Source organism: Dendrobates tinctorius, unplaced genomic scaffold (assembly GCF_039654945.1).
Source record: "Dendrobates tinctorius isolate UK_male_01 unplaced genomic scaffold, ASM3965494v1 ptg000011l, whole genome shotgun sequence".
In the NCBI taxonomy this organism is placed as follows: Eukaryota; Metazoa; Chordata; class Amphibia; order Anura; family Dendrobatidae; genus Dendrobates; species Dendrobates tinctorius.
Genome location: NW_027361679.1, coordinates 99,282,105 through 99,295,142, shown reverse-complemented (window position 1 = coordinate 99,295,142; position 13,038 = coordinate 99,282,105). Strand labels below are relative to the sequence as shown.

General features: G+C 41.1%; 1 protein-coding gene across 1 annotated transcript in view; it reads right to left on the bottom strand.

Moving 5' to 3' along the window:
* Nucleotides 1-13,038, bottom strand: part of LOC141049088 (fibrillin-2-like) — a 293,475-nt gene that overhangs the window by 22,790 nt on the left and 257,647 nt on the right. Inside the window, exons 47-56 of the mRNA XM_073545236.1 lie at nt 12,649-12,777; nt 12,109-12,228; nt 11,904-12,029; nt 7,025-7,177; nt 5,928-5,993; nt 5,404-5,529; nt 4,884-5,003; nt 4,599-4,718; nt 2,525-2,656; nt 2,159-2,284 (exon numbers count right to left, since the gene is read on the bottom strand). Coding sequence (XP_073401337.1) covers nt 2,159-2,284; nt 2,525-2,656; nt 4,599-4,718; nt 4,884-5,003; nt 5,404-5,529; nt 5,928-5,993; nt 7,025-7,177; nt 11,904-12,029; nt 12,109-12,228; nt 12,649-12,777 — 1,218 coding nt within the window. The remainder of the gene's footprint in view (nt 1-2,158; nt 2,285-2,524; nt 2,657-4,598; nt 4,719-4,883; nt 5,004-5,403; nt 5,530-5,927; nt 5,994-7,024; nt 7,178-11,903; nt 12,030-12,108; nt 12,229-12,648; nt 12,778-13,038) is intronic.

Below are 13,038 nucleotides of genomic sequence, written 5' to 3'. Positions count from 1 at the left end.
TATTTTTTAAATTTTAATGCGGTGAAGAGTAGGGTATCAATAAATTTTTTAGATCTTAATATTTTTATAGACAATGGAACTATCCACACTAAACATATCATAAACAGACTGACTCTGATAACTATATTTCGCTGAACAGTTGTCATTTACCCACTTGGCTCATCAATGTCCCAAAGAGTCAATTTATACAAGCACATAGAAATTGTGCACGAAAACAAGATTGCCTAGATGAAACAAATACACTAATGGAAAAATTTAAGGGGAAAGGATATAGAGAAGATTTCCTTCTGGATGAAAGAGAAAAAATAAATAATATTCCCAGAGATAACTTACTCCAAGATAAACATAACCGTGATTCACAATATGATATGAATGATGATTTCCCAATCATAACCCAGTATGGCTGGCACTGCACTGATTAAGGAGAGTGCCACTGACTGTTGCGCCTCTCTTCCCCTCCCCTTCCATCATAGTGTCTGGTTCTGCCCACTTACGTTCTGGTGGGGTTGGGGTTAAAAATTATGGGACCAATGGGAGGAGGAAGGGGGTAGCACAGCCCCTTCCTGTGGGATATATAGCAGTGCATCCGAGGCCGCTCTCCCTCTTTCCTCCTGGAAGCACATCCTGGAAGGGCTTGTCCCACCCTTCCTCCCTGTTATGTGTACTATTAATTTTCCTTTTGTTCTGTTCTTTGTAGTTACAAGTCACAGCGGTAAAAGAAGGAATGGCACGGAATTACGGCTTGCTGGCTGACTTGCCTGCGGATATGGAGCAGGGCATTTGCGGCAAGCGCGTGTTAAAAGAAGTTATGTGCCTTCAAAATGGTTGTTTAACAAAGCATTTAATAAAGCTGTGACCGACCTTCACCCATCACTTGGTTTCTGAGTTGATTTATTTTGGGGGGGCAGAGGTAATGTGTGCGGGTTTGTCCCTGGGTCGCAACAGTCTAGTGCAAATACTTATATTCTGAGAAAAATTGTAATGAAATACTGGGGGATTTTACAGGACAATAAGACCATAGGGGATCTATTACCAATGGAGCCAAAATTCATTTATAGAAAGGCAAGAAATTTTGGGAATCTAGTGGCACCAACAGTACTTATAGCCAAACCAAGAAAAGTACCCCAATCTGGTCGCTTTGGCTATTACCCCTGCCATGGTTGCAGGATTTGTAAAACATTAAAAATAGAAAAACAGTTTATCATATCCAACGGAAATTAAATATTTAAAATTCGGGATTTCATTACATGTAACACAGCAGGGGTTATCTATTCATTAACATGCCCCTGTGATAAACTATATACTGTATAGGGCGCAGAAAGCGTCCATTACGAGTAAGGGTGAATGAGCACCTTAGGAATATAAATAAAATATTCCTAGGACAGCCCTTGTCTAAACACTATTGCGAATATCATGGGGGATCCCCTATGGGAACAACAATCACAGGTCTCCAAATTGTGCACAACAGCTAGAGAAAAGGAGACTATGTTAAGCAAATGTCCCGCATCGAGAGTCAGTGGATATTTAATATGGACAGTCTCGCACCTAAGGGGTTAAACTGTGAGGTTGAATTATTTGGATTCAATTAAGGGTTGTACCAGAAGATATTTAAGGTGACCAATTCCTCCATTGGACCATCCCTGATGAAGGAAACCGTGTTTTTTCCGAAACTAGTCGGAGAGGAATTGGTCCACTGTGCTCCCTGTAATCTATCACGTGACTGGTGACATCACAAAGGTCCTGTTGGCTCATCTCAAGCCACAGCTTCATATCGTGCACACTGCACGCCGGAGCGCCGCTGGAAGAGGGGAGCATGGAGTGTCTGTCACTGGCCGGGACAGCACTCCTGAAGAGCCGTGGTATTAACCCATGTTTATTTGGCAAATATCATTTCATCTGACTTCACATCAATCTGCTCAGATTAAACCTTAAGGTAATAACTACCTAATCAGGAGCAATCTAATTTATTTGTGTGTATTTTATAGTTCACTACAAGCTAAAGGGGTTCATTATTAAGCGCAAATTTTAATTATTTATTTATATTTTATTGATCACATTGGTGGTGTGTGTTCCTAATTTGCAGGAAGTGTTCCTCTCTTTTTTCTATGGTTACTAGCGTCACCTACAGTTTATATTAGAGTTATGATATTACTCTTACCAATACATTCTGTTCCAGAGGCGCTGACCTGGAAACCGTCATTGCAATCGCATCTGTAACTTCCAATGTTATTTATACAGCGTCCATTGGAGCAAATACCCGGCTTTGTACGGCATTCATTTTCATCTGGTTAAATAGACGATTGGAGGACAAATATTTTTATTGCAGAAGATATGACTTGGCACGTGCTAATATAGAGAACATGAAGTAGTACAGTAAGTAAATACAAATCAAATTAATTAACAATATGTGCACTACGCAAAAATATCTGATTACATACGTGCAAACATTTGTACACACACAGACGTGTTAAGTGGAAGACAAACTCCAGCTCAGTATCCAATTGTTTGTATAGCTGGGACTCACCCATGCATCCCTCGCCATCAGGACGTCTCTGCATGCCAGGTGGGCAAATACACATGAAAGTACCAATGAGATTCTTGCACATCATGCCCTTGGATTCACAGTCATGTAGACCTTCTGCACATTCATCCAAATCTGCAAAGCACAAGTCCATGTTAGAAATGTTGTCTTTCAAAATAAGCATAGAATAAACTGAACTTAACATTTAAAAAAGGTTGTTCTCAAGTTGAGACAGCTGAGACGTTGGCCTGACCCATGCTATCTTTGATACTGTAGAAGCATGAGAAGAGCCCAGGGACATTACAGCAGGCCCGACCATGCACTCAAATTATCTGGCCAGCTTTAGATCAGCATTTACAAGCTCTAATAAAAAGAGCTTGTAAGCACTGCACATGCTCAGTCAGGCTGAGTGGTGACTTGTAACCTAGACAATAAGGATTAAACAATAGAATATAGAAATCCCTCCACTGTTGAGAACGTAGAAGATTTTTAATCAGAGGTATACTGCAAAGCTGTTTGATTTGTTTTTCAATCACTTTGCAATTTTAACCATCAGTGGATATTATCTTATATATCTTGATAAGGTTTCACCTGATTATACAGTGTGTTTTACTTTCTCTCTCTATTGGATGTTAATTTAGAATAACAAAATTATAAGCAAATGAAGTGCATTCATTAAAAGGGCTTTGGACTATCCACTTTTGTTAGGGGCAGTCTCTAATGATAAGCTGATCACTGGGTGTTATGCTGCTCAGACCCCCATAAATCAGCTGTAACCTGTAGGCAATGGCGTCCTGTTAGTAGACAACATGGCCAATATTGGCAGGGCAGGGATGAGAGGTAGGTAGGGTAGGCATCTGCCTAGGATGCTACCTCTTACCTACCCAATGGGATGAGCTCTTTGAAAAAAACCTCCACAAATCTAACATTTATTGAATCCCTGTGGCTGCCAGCAACTTACCGGCCGCAGGCATTCAGCACAGTGATGTCGATCACCGCATTACTAATTAGGACAAGAGAATCGCCTTCACAAAGGCTGTGCATGCTGGCTCATGAAGGGAAATGGTAAGAAGTGAGTGTTACGTGCTACAGAACCACTCAGCACCCAGAATATGTTGTGCAGTTATATGTATGTATAATAGGTTCTATGTGAGATGCATGTCCCTAATGCATCAGCCCACAGGCTGCGCCCCTGGGCAGAGGTGACACGATATTCTCCTTTTGTCCGCCCTCCCCCCACCTTTGTAATTAACACAGTAAACATCGGCAGGCTCCGGCCACCTGCGGCTTTTGTAATGCATGTCTGGCCTGCCGCTTTTCTATTGGCCTGCCCTCTGTATCTGTGTGATATATTCTGTGTCCTGTGAGTAAAGTGTTGTCAGACTGGAAATACGTGGAGAAGCAGTGATCTTTTATATGCGCCCATGTAACCAAGGAATTCCAGCCAGCGCCAAAAACACGGGGTGGTACTGAAAGAGGTACTCCAGCTTGGTAGACCCCGTTACAGTGAGTATTATTATTATTTTTTTTAACCAATGAGTATTTTGTGAGGGTCTTCATAGTATTTGGAGGGCTACTTAGGGGACCATCATCCTATTTGGTGGTGTCATGAAAGAGGTGTATTAGTGCATGGCAAAACTAATAGGCTTCAAGAGAGGCACAATTACTTTATAAGGGCTGCAAAGTCATGACATATGCTCTTCTGTGACCCCACTGAATATTATTTCTTCTTTGTCTGGGGGGGCTCAATAAGGACTTTGACTATGGGGCCCATGATTTATATGTACGCCCCTGACTGTGGGGGATCTCATCAGTAAGCATAAAATTCCTTCTAGCACCACCACAGGAAGAATGAAGAGCTACACTGCTCCCATTGAAATCAGTCGGCTTCCAAGTAAAACACTGACATCTTGAGAGTGAAATTCCACAGCTTCCACCTGCTCCAGTTTTTAAAAAGGGGACTCTATTTATATTGACAGAAAATGCATGAATAGGATTTTTGCTACTAAACACTGGGATATCACAGGCAACTAATGAAGTAAAATATTTGGCTCAAATGTTGCTGAAGATATCAAACCTTTGCACATGCGGCGATCCTCTCTTAGGGTGTAGCCAGAAGGACATGTGCATTCATATGATCCATAAGTATTTATACAGCGGAAAGCACACAGCAGAGGATTTGTGCACTCATTTATATCTGAAAAACAGTAAAAAAAAGTATATTAAATGTCAATAAAATATAAATACATTTCACATAGCAATCTCTTTTATTGCCTTTATTTCCAGTTCTTATGATTTAGTAACAAGTGTGATCTTAGCAAAACTCTATGAGCAACAATAACAGAACTCTTGTTGATGTTACCTTCACAAGTCATCATGGATCCAGGTTCAAACCCTTCATCGCAGGCGCATTCAAATCCTCCAATCACATTAGTGCATGTTCCATTCCCACAAGGGTTTCCGATGGAGCACTCATCCGTGTCTGCAAAATAAGAGAAATAAATGTTCTGTGTCTTACAAGTGCTTAGGTTGTTCTACAGAACATCTCCATTGTAGTAGTAAAGTTACACCGCTCTCAGCAGAACAGTGTTCCTTTCCAGCTATTACCACTGACCTATTTGCTAAAGCTAAATCTTACCAAACTAGACCTATATTATACTTAGACCTACTACGAAACAGTTGACTCTATAACTGAGTCTTAATCAAGTCCGGTTTGCACTAAGAGCATTTACCTTAGTACCATGTCTACCATACCATGAGGACCTTCATGTTGGCAAATGTTAAGAGATTAAGGCTTGTGAAGTATGGAAATTTCTCTTTTATGGCAACTTTTGCAGCAAAGCTATGTTCACAAAAAAGGACATTTTTTTCAATGTACTCACCTACGCAATTAACTCCTGTGAAGTCAAGGTTATATCCAAATGGACATTCACAACGGAACGAGCTATCCGTATTAATGCAGATTCCATTGACACAAATGCCCGGACTTTCAGCACATTCATTGACATCTAAACAAAGGGCAGAGGAACAGGTCATAAATGACTTTTATAAATTGTTATATTTTTTTATATAAGTTTCATCTTTGTACCCGAAAAACAAAACATTGTAGAGGAAAGGATGATTTTCTTTTCAGCGCTCTTCTATTATCCAGTAGGAGAACCATTGACAATAAGCAGCTCTCGGTTTCATAGAATCGGCCAGACTATGACTTACATGGCTACCTATGTATATGAATGGCTTGTATGTAAATACCCTAAGAGAATATGTACCGTAGATATTTACATACTAGGCGGAATCTTATACCCCAGTCAACATAGTAATGGAAGAGACTGCGGACAAAGAAAACTGTAGATTTCTACCAAAGAGCATGGCAGCCTCAATGTCTTGTGTTATGTAATACTGTTACCTTCTCTGGTGTCTGTTCTGTCTTGTATAGAACCATGACCATAAGGACAGAGTTCCTGGAAAGCAACTGTAAGGAAAAATGGACAGAAATCACTTATTATCATCAAAAATGACATTAACATTGCCTAATCTAATCACCGTTACAGAGAATGCATCGCCTCTATATTTTACTAATATTAACTAGATCGCTTATTTCTACATTCCTTTCTGTACAGATTATTTTAATTTCTGCTATGGGGTTAGTCACCTTACATTGCTGCTCGGAGCTGTGAACCACAATTCAGAGATTTGTATTACATCAGTCACAGGGACACAACATCACAGTCAGAAAAAGATCTATTGACTGCTATAGGAGTGTGATTGGGCATCCTCTGTGATGCGTGCAGGGGGGAAAGGAGGCAAGCTGTGCCATCATGTATTGTCAAAGGTGGAATTCCACGCTACCTGCCTCTGGGTTTATGCCAGAGGCTACATTATATACAGCATAATGTGAAAAAATTAATTAAAGCCCACCCCCCCCCCCAAAAAAAAAAATAATTCAGAGAAAATCTTGAGTTAAACAATATGTTTCTTTTTAAGCTTATGCCGGCTAAAGTAAAGCTCATTGCCTGGACTATTGACAAATGGTGAGTACTACCGACTTGGGATGAGCGAACGTGCTCGGATAACGTCTTATTTGAGCTTGCTCGGGTGTTATCCGAGTATCTTGGGAGTGCTCGTATATTATATTTACGTCTCTGCGGCTGCATGATTTGCTGCTGTTAGACAGCCACAACACATGTGGGGGTTGCCTGTTCGTTACACAGTCACCGCGTGTGTTCAGGCTGTCTAACAGCCGCAAATCATGCAGCTGCACGGACTCAAACATAATATATGAGCACGCCCAAGATACGCGTATAACACCAATATATTATCTGAGCACGTTCGTTCATCGCTACTACTGACTTTCTATATACTTTGGATACCATTTCTTTTTGGAGAAAAGTATTGGCTTATAGTGACATAGGATCAAATAAGATTTGAGATACATTCTGGGCAAATAATTCAAATACGTTAAACAAACATTAATGATTTTTAATGTCTTTACATTCTCCTTACCACTTGATTCCTGAGGACACAGCTCACATGGATCACCCCAGCCTTCGCCGGGCATCGTGCTGCAGCAGCACCTTGCTTTTGTGGTGTTGAAGGCTTTAGGAACGGAGCATTTTCCATTATCAAATCGAGTAAAGCAGAAACTTTGACGGGTGTCTGGGAAGAAATATACAAATAAATCAGTAACTGCTTTTACATTCAAGCTGGCTTGAAAGGTACACTATATTATATCATGACTGTCTAAGGAAAACGGAGTTTGTGAGATGATTAATATATAGATATATTCTTTATATTACAAGGCCTGTTAGCACATTTTGTCATTTCAAACAAAAAGAAAACGTAATGATTGTAAAATGTGTGTAATGTACTACAACTTTTACATTATTATTCTTACTTCTGGGTCGTCAGCTCTTTTTTGTCTTTTCCCGATGCTGGCACGTTACAGTACTTTGTGCTGCCCTCACTAGGGCAGAACAAAGTGCGTCTGCACTGTCCCACTCATTCTCTTAATTCTGAGAAACTCAAAATGTCCTTTAATTAGGTGACATCTATGAATATATTATTATCCTTTGACCAGATACAGAACAAGTACAACATACCGAGATCTCAATTTTTTTTTAGATATCGTCAACTTAAATCAGCCCTCCACTCACAACTACAAACCCAACTACTTCTACTGCCAATCCTCTAATAGGTATTCTTAATTTACAAGGCCTGCTGGGTCTCATTTTAGCCTTGTACACATACCTGCTATCAAGAGATATTGGAAACTCTTCCCTGAAAGTAAAAAAAACAAATGGGAGCTTCTCATTAACTGTGCTGAGGGCTGAGAAGAGATCTTGGAATCTCTCCTTTAGGTCTCTCCTTCAGCAAATAATAGAATGATTCAATTATACCTATCCCTATTAAGGTTATACCGCATGGTTAGACTACCCTCTTCGGAGTTCTGCATAGGTGTACTCTGAATGCAGACTTCGGTATGGACTTGTCCAATCATCCTCTCCTTTTGGCAAACTTTATTTACTTTGTTATCCTCTCTGATATCCATTTCTGTTCCCTTAGATTCTAAAATGTCTTTATTTCAATACTAGAGGAGGAAATATGGAGCTATGGCACTAGAATTCTTCTCAGAGAGTCCCTCTTTTTTGCCTCCCAACACTACTGTCCTGGGTCGATTTAGTTAGCACAATAATCCCATATGAGAAAGCATTTTATAACAATAGAGGCTGCCCTTAGAAATTTGCCAAGGTATGGGACACCTGTGTGTGTGTGTTCAACCCTACTTATTTTCCTGTATGTAATTTTTTTTAAAATATTTGTAATTTGGCCTTAGATTATGTTTGGAAAACCTGGTCTGAACCTAGTCTTATCGCCGCCATCAGCTCTTCCTGGGCACTGCTCCAGTCCCAGTCCGCCATTTCATTACCTCAACTTCTGACTGACCGGAAGTCAAAAAAGCATATACAGAATGGGAGGAATAGGGCTAAGTGACAGCACATGTGAAAAAGACTTGGGTATACTAATAGATCACAGACTGAATATGAGTCAACAGTGTGATGCAGCAGCAAAAAAGGCAAATGCAATTCTAGGATGTATTAATAGAAGCATACAGTCTAGATCACGTGAAGTCATTATTTCCCCCTACTCCTCTTTGGTCAGACCTCATCTGGAATATTGTGTCCAGTTTTGGGCACCACATTTTAAAAAAGACATCAACAAACTGGAGCAAGTTCAGAAAAGAGCGACCAGAATGGTGACCGGTCGGCAAACCCTGTCTTATGAGGAAAGGTTGCAGGATTTGGGAATGTTTCGTTTGCAAAAGAGAAGACTGAGAGGAGACTTAATAGCCGTCTACAAATATCTAAAGGGCTGTCACATTGTAGAAGGATCAACTTTATTCTCATTTGCACAAGGAAAGACTAGAAGCAATGGGATGAAACTGAATGGGAGGAGACACAGATTAGATATTAGAAAAAACTTTTTGACAGTTAGAGTGATCAATGAGTGGAACAGGCTGCCACGAGAAGTGGTGAGTTCTCCTTCAATGGAAGTCTTCAAACAGAGGCTGGACAGACATCTGACTGGGATGATTTAGCGAATCCTGCTTTGAGCAGGGGGTTGGACCAGATGGCCCAGGAGGTCCCTTCCAACTCTACGATTCTATGATTCTATGATTCAAAGGTAACGGTCTTAAGCTCTCAATGTAAGTCTATGAGAGCCTTGTCCTAGCCTTGCTCTGGCTCTCAAACTTACATTGTACTGTGACTTCTAGTCTGCCCAGAAAACACTGCAGCAATCTGCAGGTCACAAACTGCAGAAGATGACTGGTGTGACGCTGATAAAAGATGAAGATGGAGGGTGGTAAGTATGATAATACTTAGACTAGTGACACCGTTCTAGGGGTATAATAAAAATCCTCTGACGTGGTGTTTTAAGGGCTTTGGACCCTTTTTGTAAATTTCTACACTTCTCTAAAGTGTCTAGAAAAGGGTGGATGAATAAGGCTGTTTGCAAAATGCTAAAAATGTAATAAAATTATGTTCCTATTTATTGTCTTAAAAAAGGTCTCAAATTAAGCCGACTAATAAAAAAATATAACATGTAGACTAGAGAGTCTGAAAATGCACTTAATATCATCCATTATGAGCCTCAGTGATAGATGTGATGCATTTTCACACTAGTCTTGTCTAAGTTTACGCTGCTTAATTGTTACACAATATTTTATAAATCTGCCCCAATATATCAGTATTTTAACCTTTTCAAAGCTACAGCTTTCATAGGAATGTATAACTCTGAAGTGGTAAACTGACCTGAATGTCCACCCTTCAATAACACATTTTTATGTAAAGTGGTTTACAAAACCTATGCTGAATAATTAAGCTCTTAATAAATGTTTATGGTGGTCATAGTTCTATTTTTCTGATGCAAAGAGCTCCAAATCAAGATACAAACATAGATCTAAAATATAACATCACATCTGCTGCAAATAACTAACGGGGACACATGAGCTAACTGCATACTGCTTACACAATACTAGATGGAGGCCCGATGCTATCGTATCGGGAGGTCGGTAATGTCACGATGGGGGCAGACTTTGCAGCGTTGAGAATCTCTCCCCCATGTGCTCACCCACCTGTCCTCTCTCTCTTTCCCCATGCGCTGACTTCTCCCATCTGTGCTCTCTTCTTTGACCTGTCTACCCCATGTGCTATCCCCCGTTGTCATGTTTCTGCGGTAACTTGAATAGCCGTCCTTTTCTTTGATAGCATATTCTTGGTATTTTTTTTCATGTTGGCGTTGATATTTGCTTTTTCAAGGGGTTTTTCCACGAATGAAAGTTCATTTTAAAAATTGTCTATGTCTGACTGTGTATAGAACATACCACAGCTCCTGGGCAGGGAGGAAGCAAAAGACAGTACTGACATTACAGAAGGAGATCGCAGAGGATACATTTTGTAAGGTAAAATATTGTTTAAAAGCAGTCCGTGAAATATTTTACCTCACAAAATGGATTCTCTGCGATCCCCCGCTGTAATGTCAGTATTTTTGCTTCCTCCCCTGCCCAGGAGATATGGTATGCTCCGTACACAGTAAGACAGACAATTTTTCAAATTAACTTTCGTTCGTGGGAAAACCCCTTTAATGTGACCGGCTTCCTCTGCCTATAGACATGTCGCGCATCTGCCACCGGGATCAGCCAAATGATACACTGAACCTGCGGGGAATTTGCGCAAGCGCAGTAAATCAGACCACTGCCATCTTTGTGTAGACAGCGGCGGTCACATTAAAACTGCGCATGCGCTCATCCTGTACAGCGGCAGCGTGTTTGCGACAGTGTTCCACTGGTGGTACCGTGCAAGAGGCTGCATACGGCATATACAATGTGTGTGAGTGTGTGTGGTGCGTAAGGCGTATACAGTGTGTGTGTGTATGTGTGTGGTGTGACGGTGTTCCACTGGTGGTACAGCGCAAGAGGCTGGTACCACCAGCAGTTTCCATATTGAGGCACCCATCACTTGGGTGTACCAATATGGCAGTCGATGAACTTCCTTCGCTTGGAATTCTGGGATCCAGACACATCAGGACGGAACAGGACGTGAAGACATTACAAGGTAATTATAATGTATATTAGAAATGTAAAGGGGATGTTCAGGCAAAATTAAAATTGTACTGGTTTACTGGATTATTAAAAAAACAAAACAAAACAAATGACGCTATACTCACCTATCTGCACTTTCCTCAACCATGCACAGGTTGCTCCAAGATCTGTGTTTCCACCAGAAGTGAGATGTCACCATGCCAGCAGGAGGGGGATCACTGCAGCCTGTGATTGACTGATGCAGTCATGCTGCTGGAGTCACCTGAACATGGCAGCCATTCAAAAGCCACAAAGGTCCTGCTGCTAGAATGGTAACATCTTCCTTCTGGTGTAAATGCTGACCACAGGTAAGTGCCAGTATCTAAGTATCGCTTTTTGTGTTATTTTTTAATGGCCGACGGTGACGTGGCTCGCGTTGGGACTCTCCTGCCACCGTCACCGCTTCCTCGCCGATAATCCCGGACACCTGCGTCTCCAGCCAGCCGGGAGGGTATGACTCTGCTGCAACCCTGAGGCTCTCCAGGATCTAAGCCACAGCCGCCATAGGTAAGCGGTGGTAGAGGAAACTAATTTTGATCCCAGTGAGTGGGAAACTGCAGGACCCCTCCCCTTAACTGGTCATATAAATGACGCAGACCTAAACCCACCCCACTAAAATGATGCCCCCACCCCCTCCAGCCCACTTTTATGCTGGCCTCTGCCCACGCCAGGGGGACGGCTTTGCTCCGTTCTTTAATAGAAGCTAGGTGAAGAGCTGATCATATAAAAATAAACACGACTTACCAAAGCAACGACGTCCATTGTCTGATAGGATAAATCCTGGAGGACATACGCACTGGAAGCTTCCAGGTGTGTTTGTGCAAGTTCCAAACAGGCAGATGTTTGGCTCATCGTCACATTCATTAATGTCTGGAGAAGTTTCAAAAGCCAGAATGTGTTAATCTCCAGACTATCTTCTACTCACACCCATGTCATGCTATATGCTTACCAATACAGTTGTCATTCTGTACAGCATATCCTGGAGGACAGATGCAGCGGAAAGAGCCTTCCAGATTCTGGCAAGTACCAGGAGAACAGGTTCCAGGCAGGCTGACGCACTCATTTATATCTAATAACAATGCAGAAAATGAACATACGGCTTACCTCAACAATACCAACATCCTTTAGTGATAAGGTGACCCTTCACACGTTCTGGGATTCTGAGCTTAGACAGTGCAAATATATTAGTGCATTTTGTAAACCACTGAATTGCACCGGCAGATTTTATACATAATATTTTAGACTATGGCCTCATGCTTCTTAATTTAAAATCTTTTTAATTTTTACGAATTTCTCTTCGTTGACAATCCCTTATCATCCTGCAAGAACAGACTATGGAATGACATAACGACAACTGCAGTTAGTGGTATGTAAAGCAAACCCCTTAGGCTAGGACTACCAGTTAGCCTGTAGTACAACATGTCCAGAAAGTGAAGCAATCTAATATAAAAAAGCTTTTAGCTTATAAAAGAAATGTCCTCACACTTACCCACACAGTTCTTTCCATCAGTAGTTATTTCATAGCCTTCCTGGCAGAGACATTGGAAGGAGCCGACATTGTTGATGCATTGGCCATTTCTGCAAACTTGTCCCGCAAGAGAGAAGCACTCGTCTATGTCTGCAGGGGTAAAGAACCCAAGGTTGCGTCAGCGTCAAAGCAGCTGGTAACTGCTGCCATCTACTGGTGGAGTTACAAAACAATAGACCCTGTGTGTTTTTGCAAATTCAATATCCAAAATGAGTGGAGAAGTAACTTATTGATATATTTTTAAGCAGTAAATCTGAAGCTTTAACTTTTTACTGCATAACATGATCACATAGGCTTATCATGTATACGCTTGTTTTTTCCATAAATGTACATTGTTTGTTTTTTGGGAAG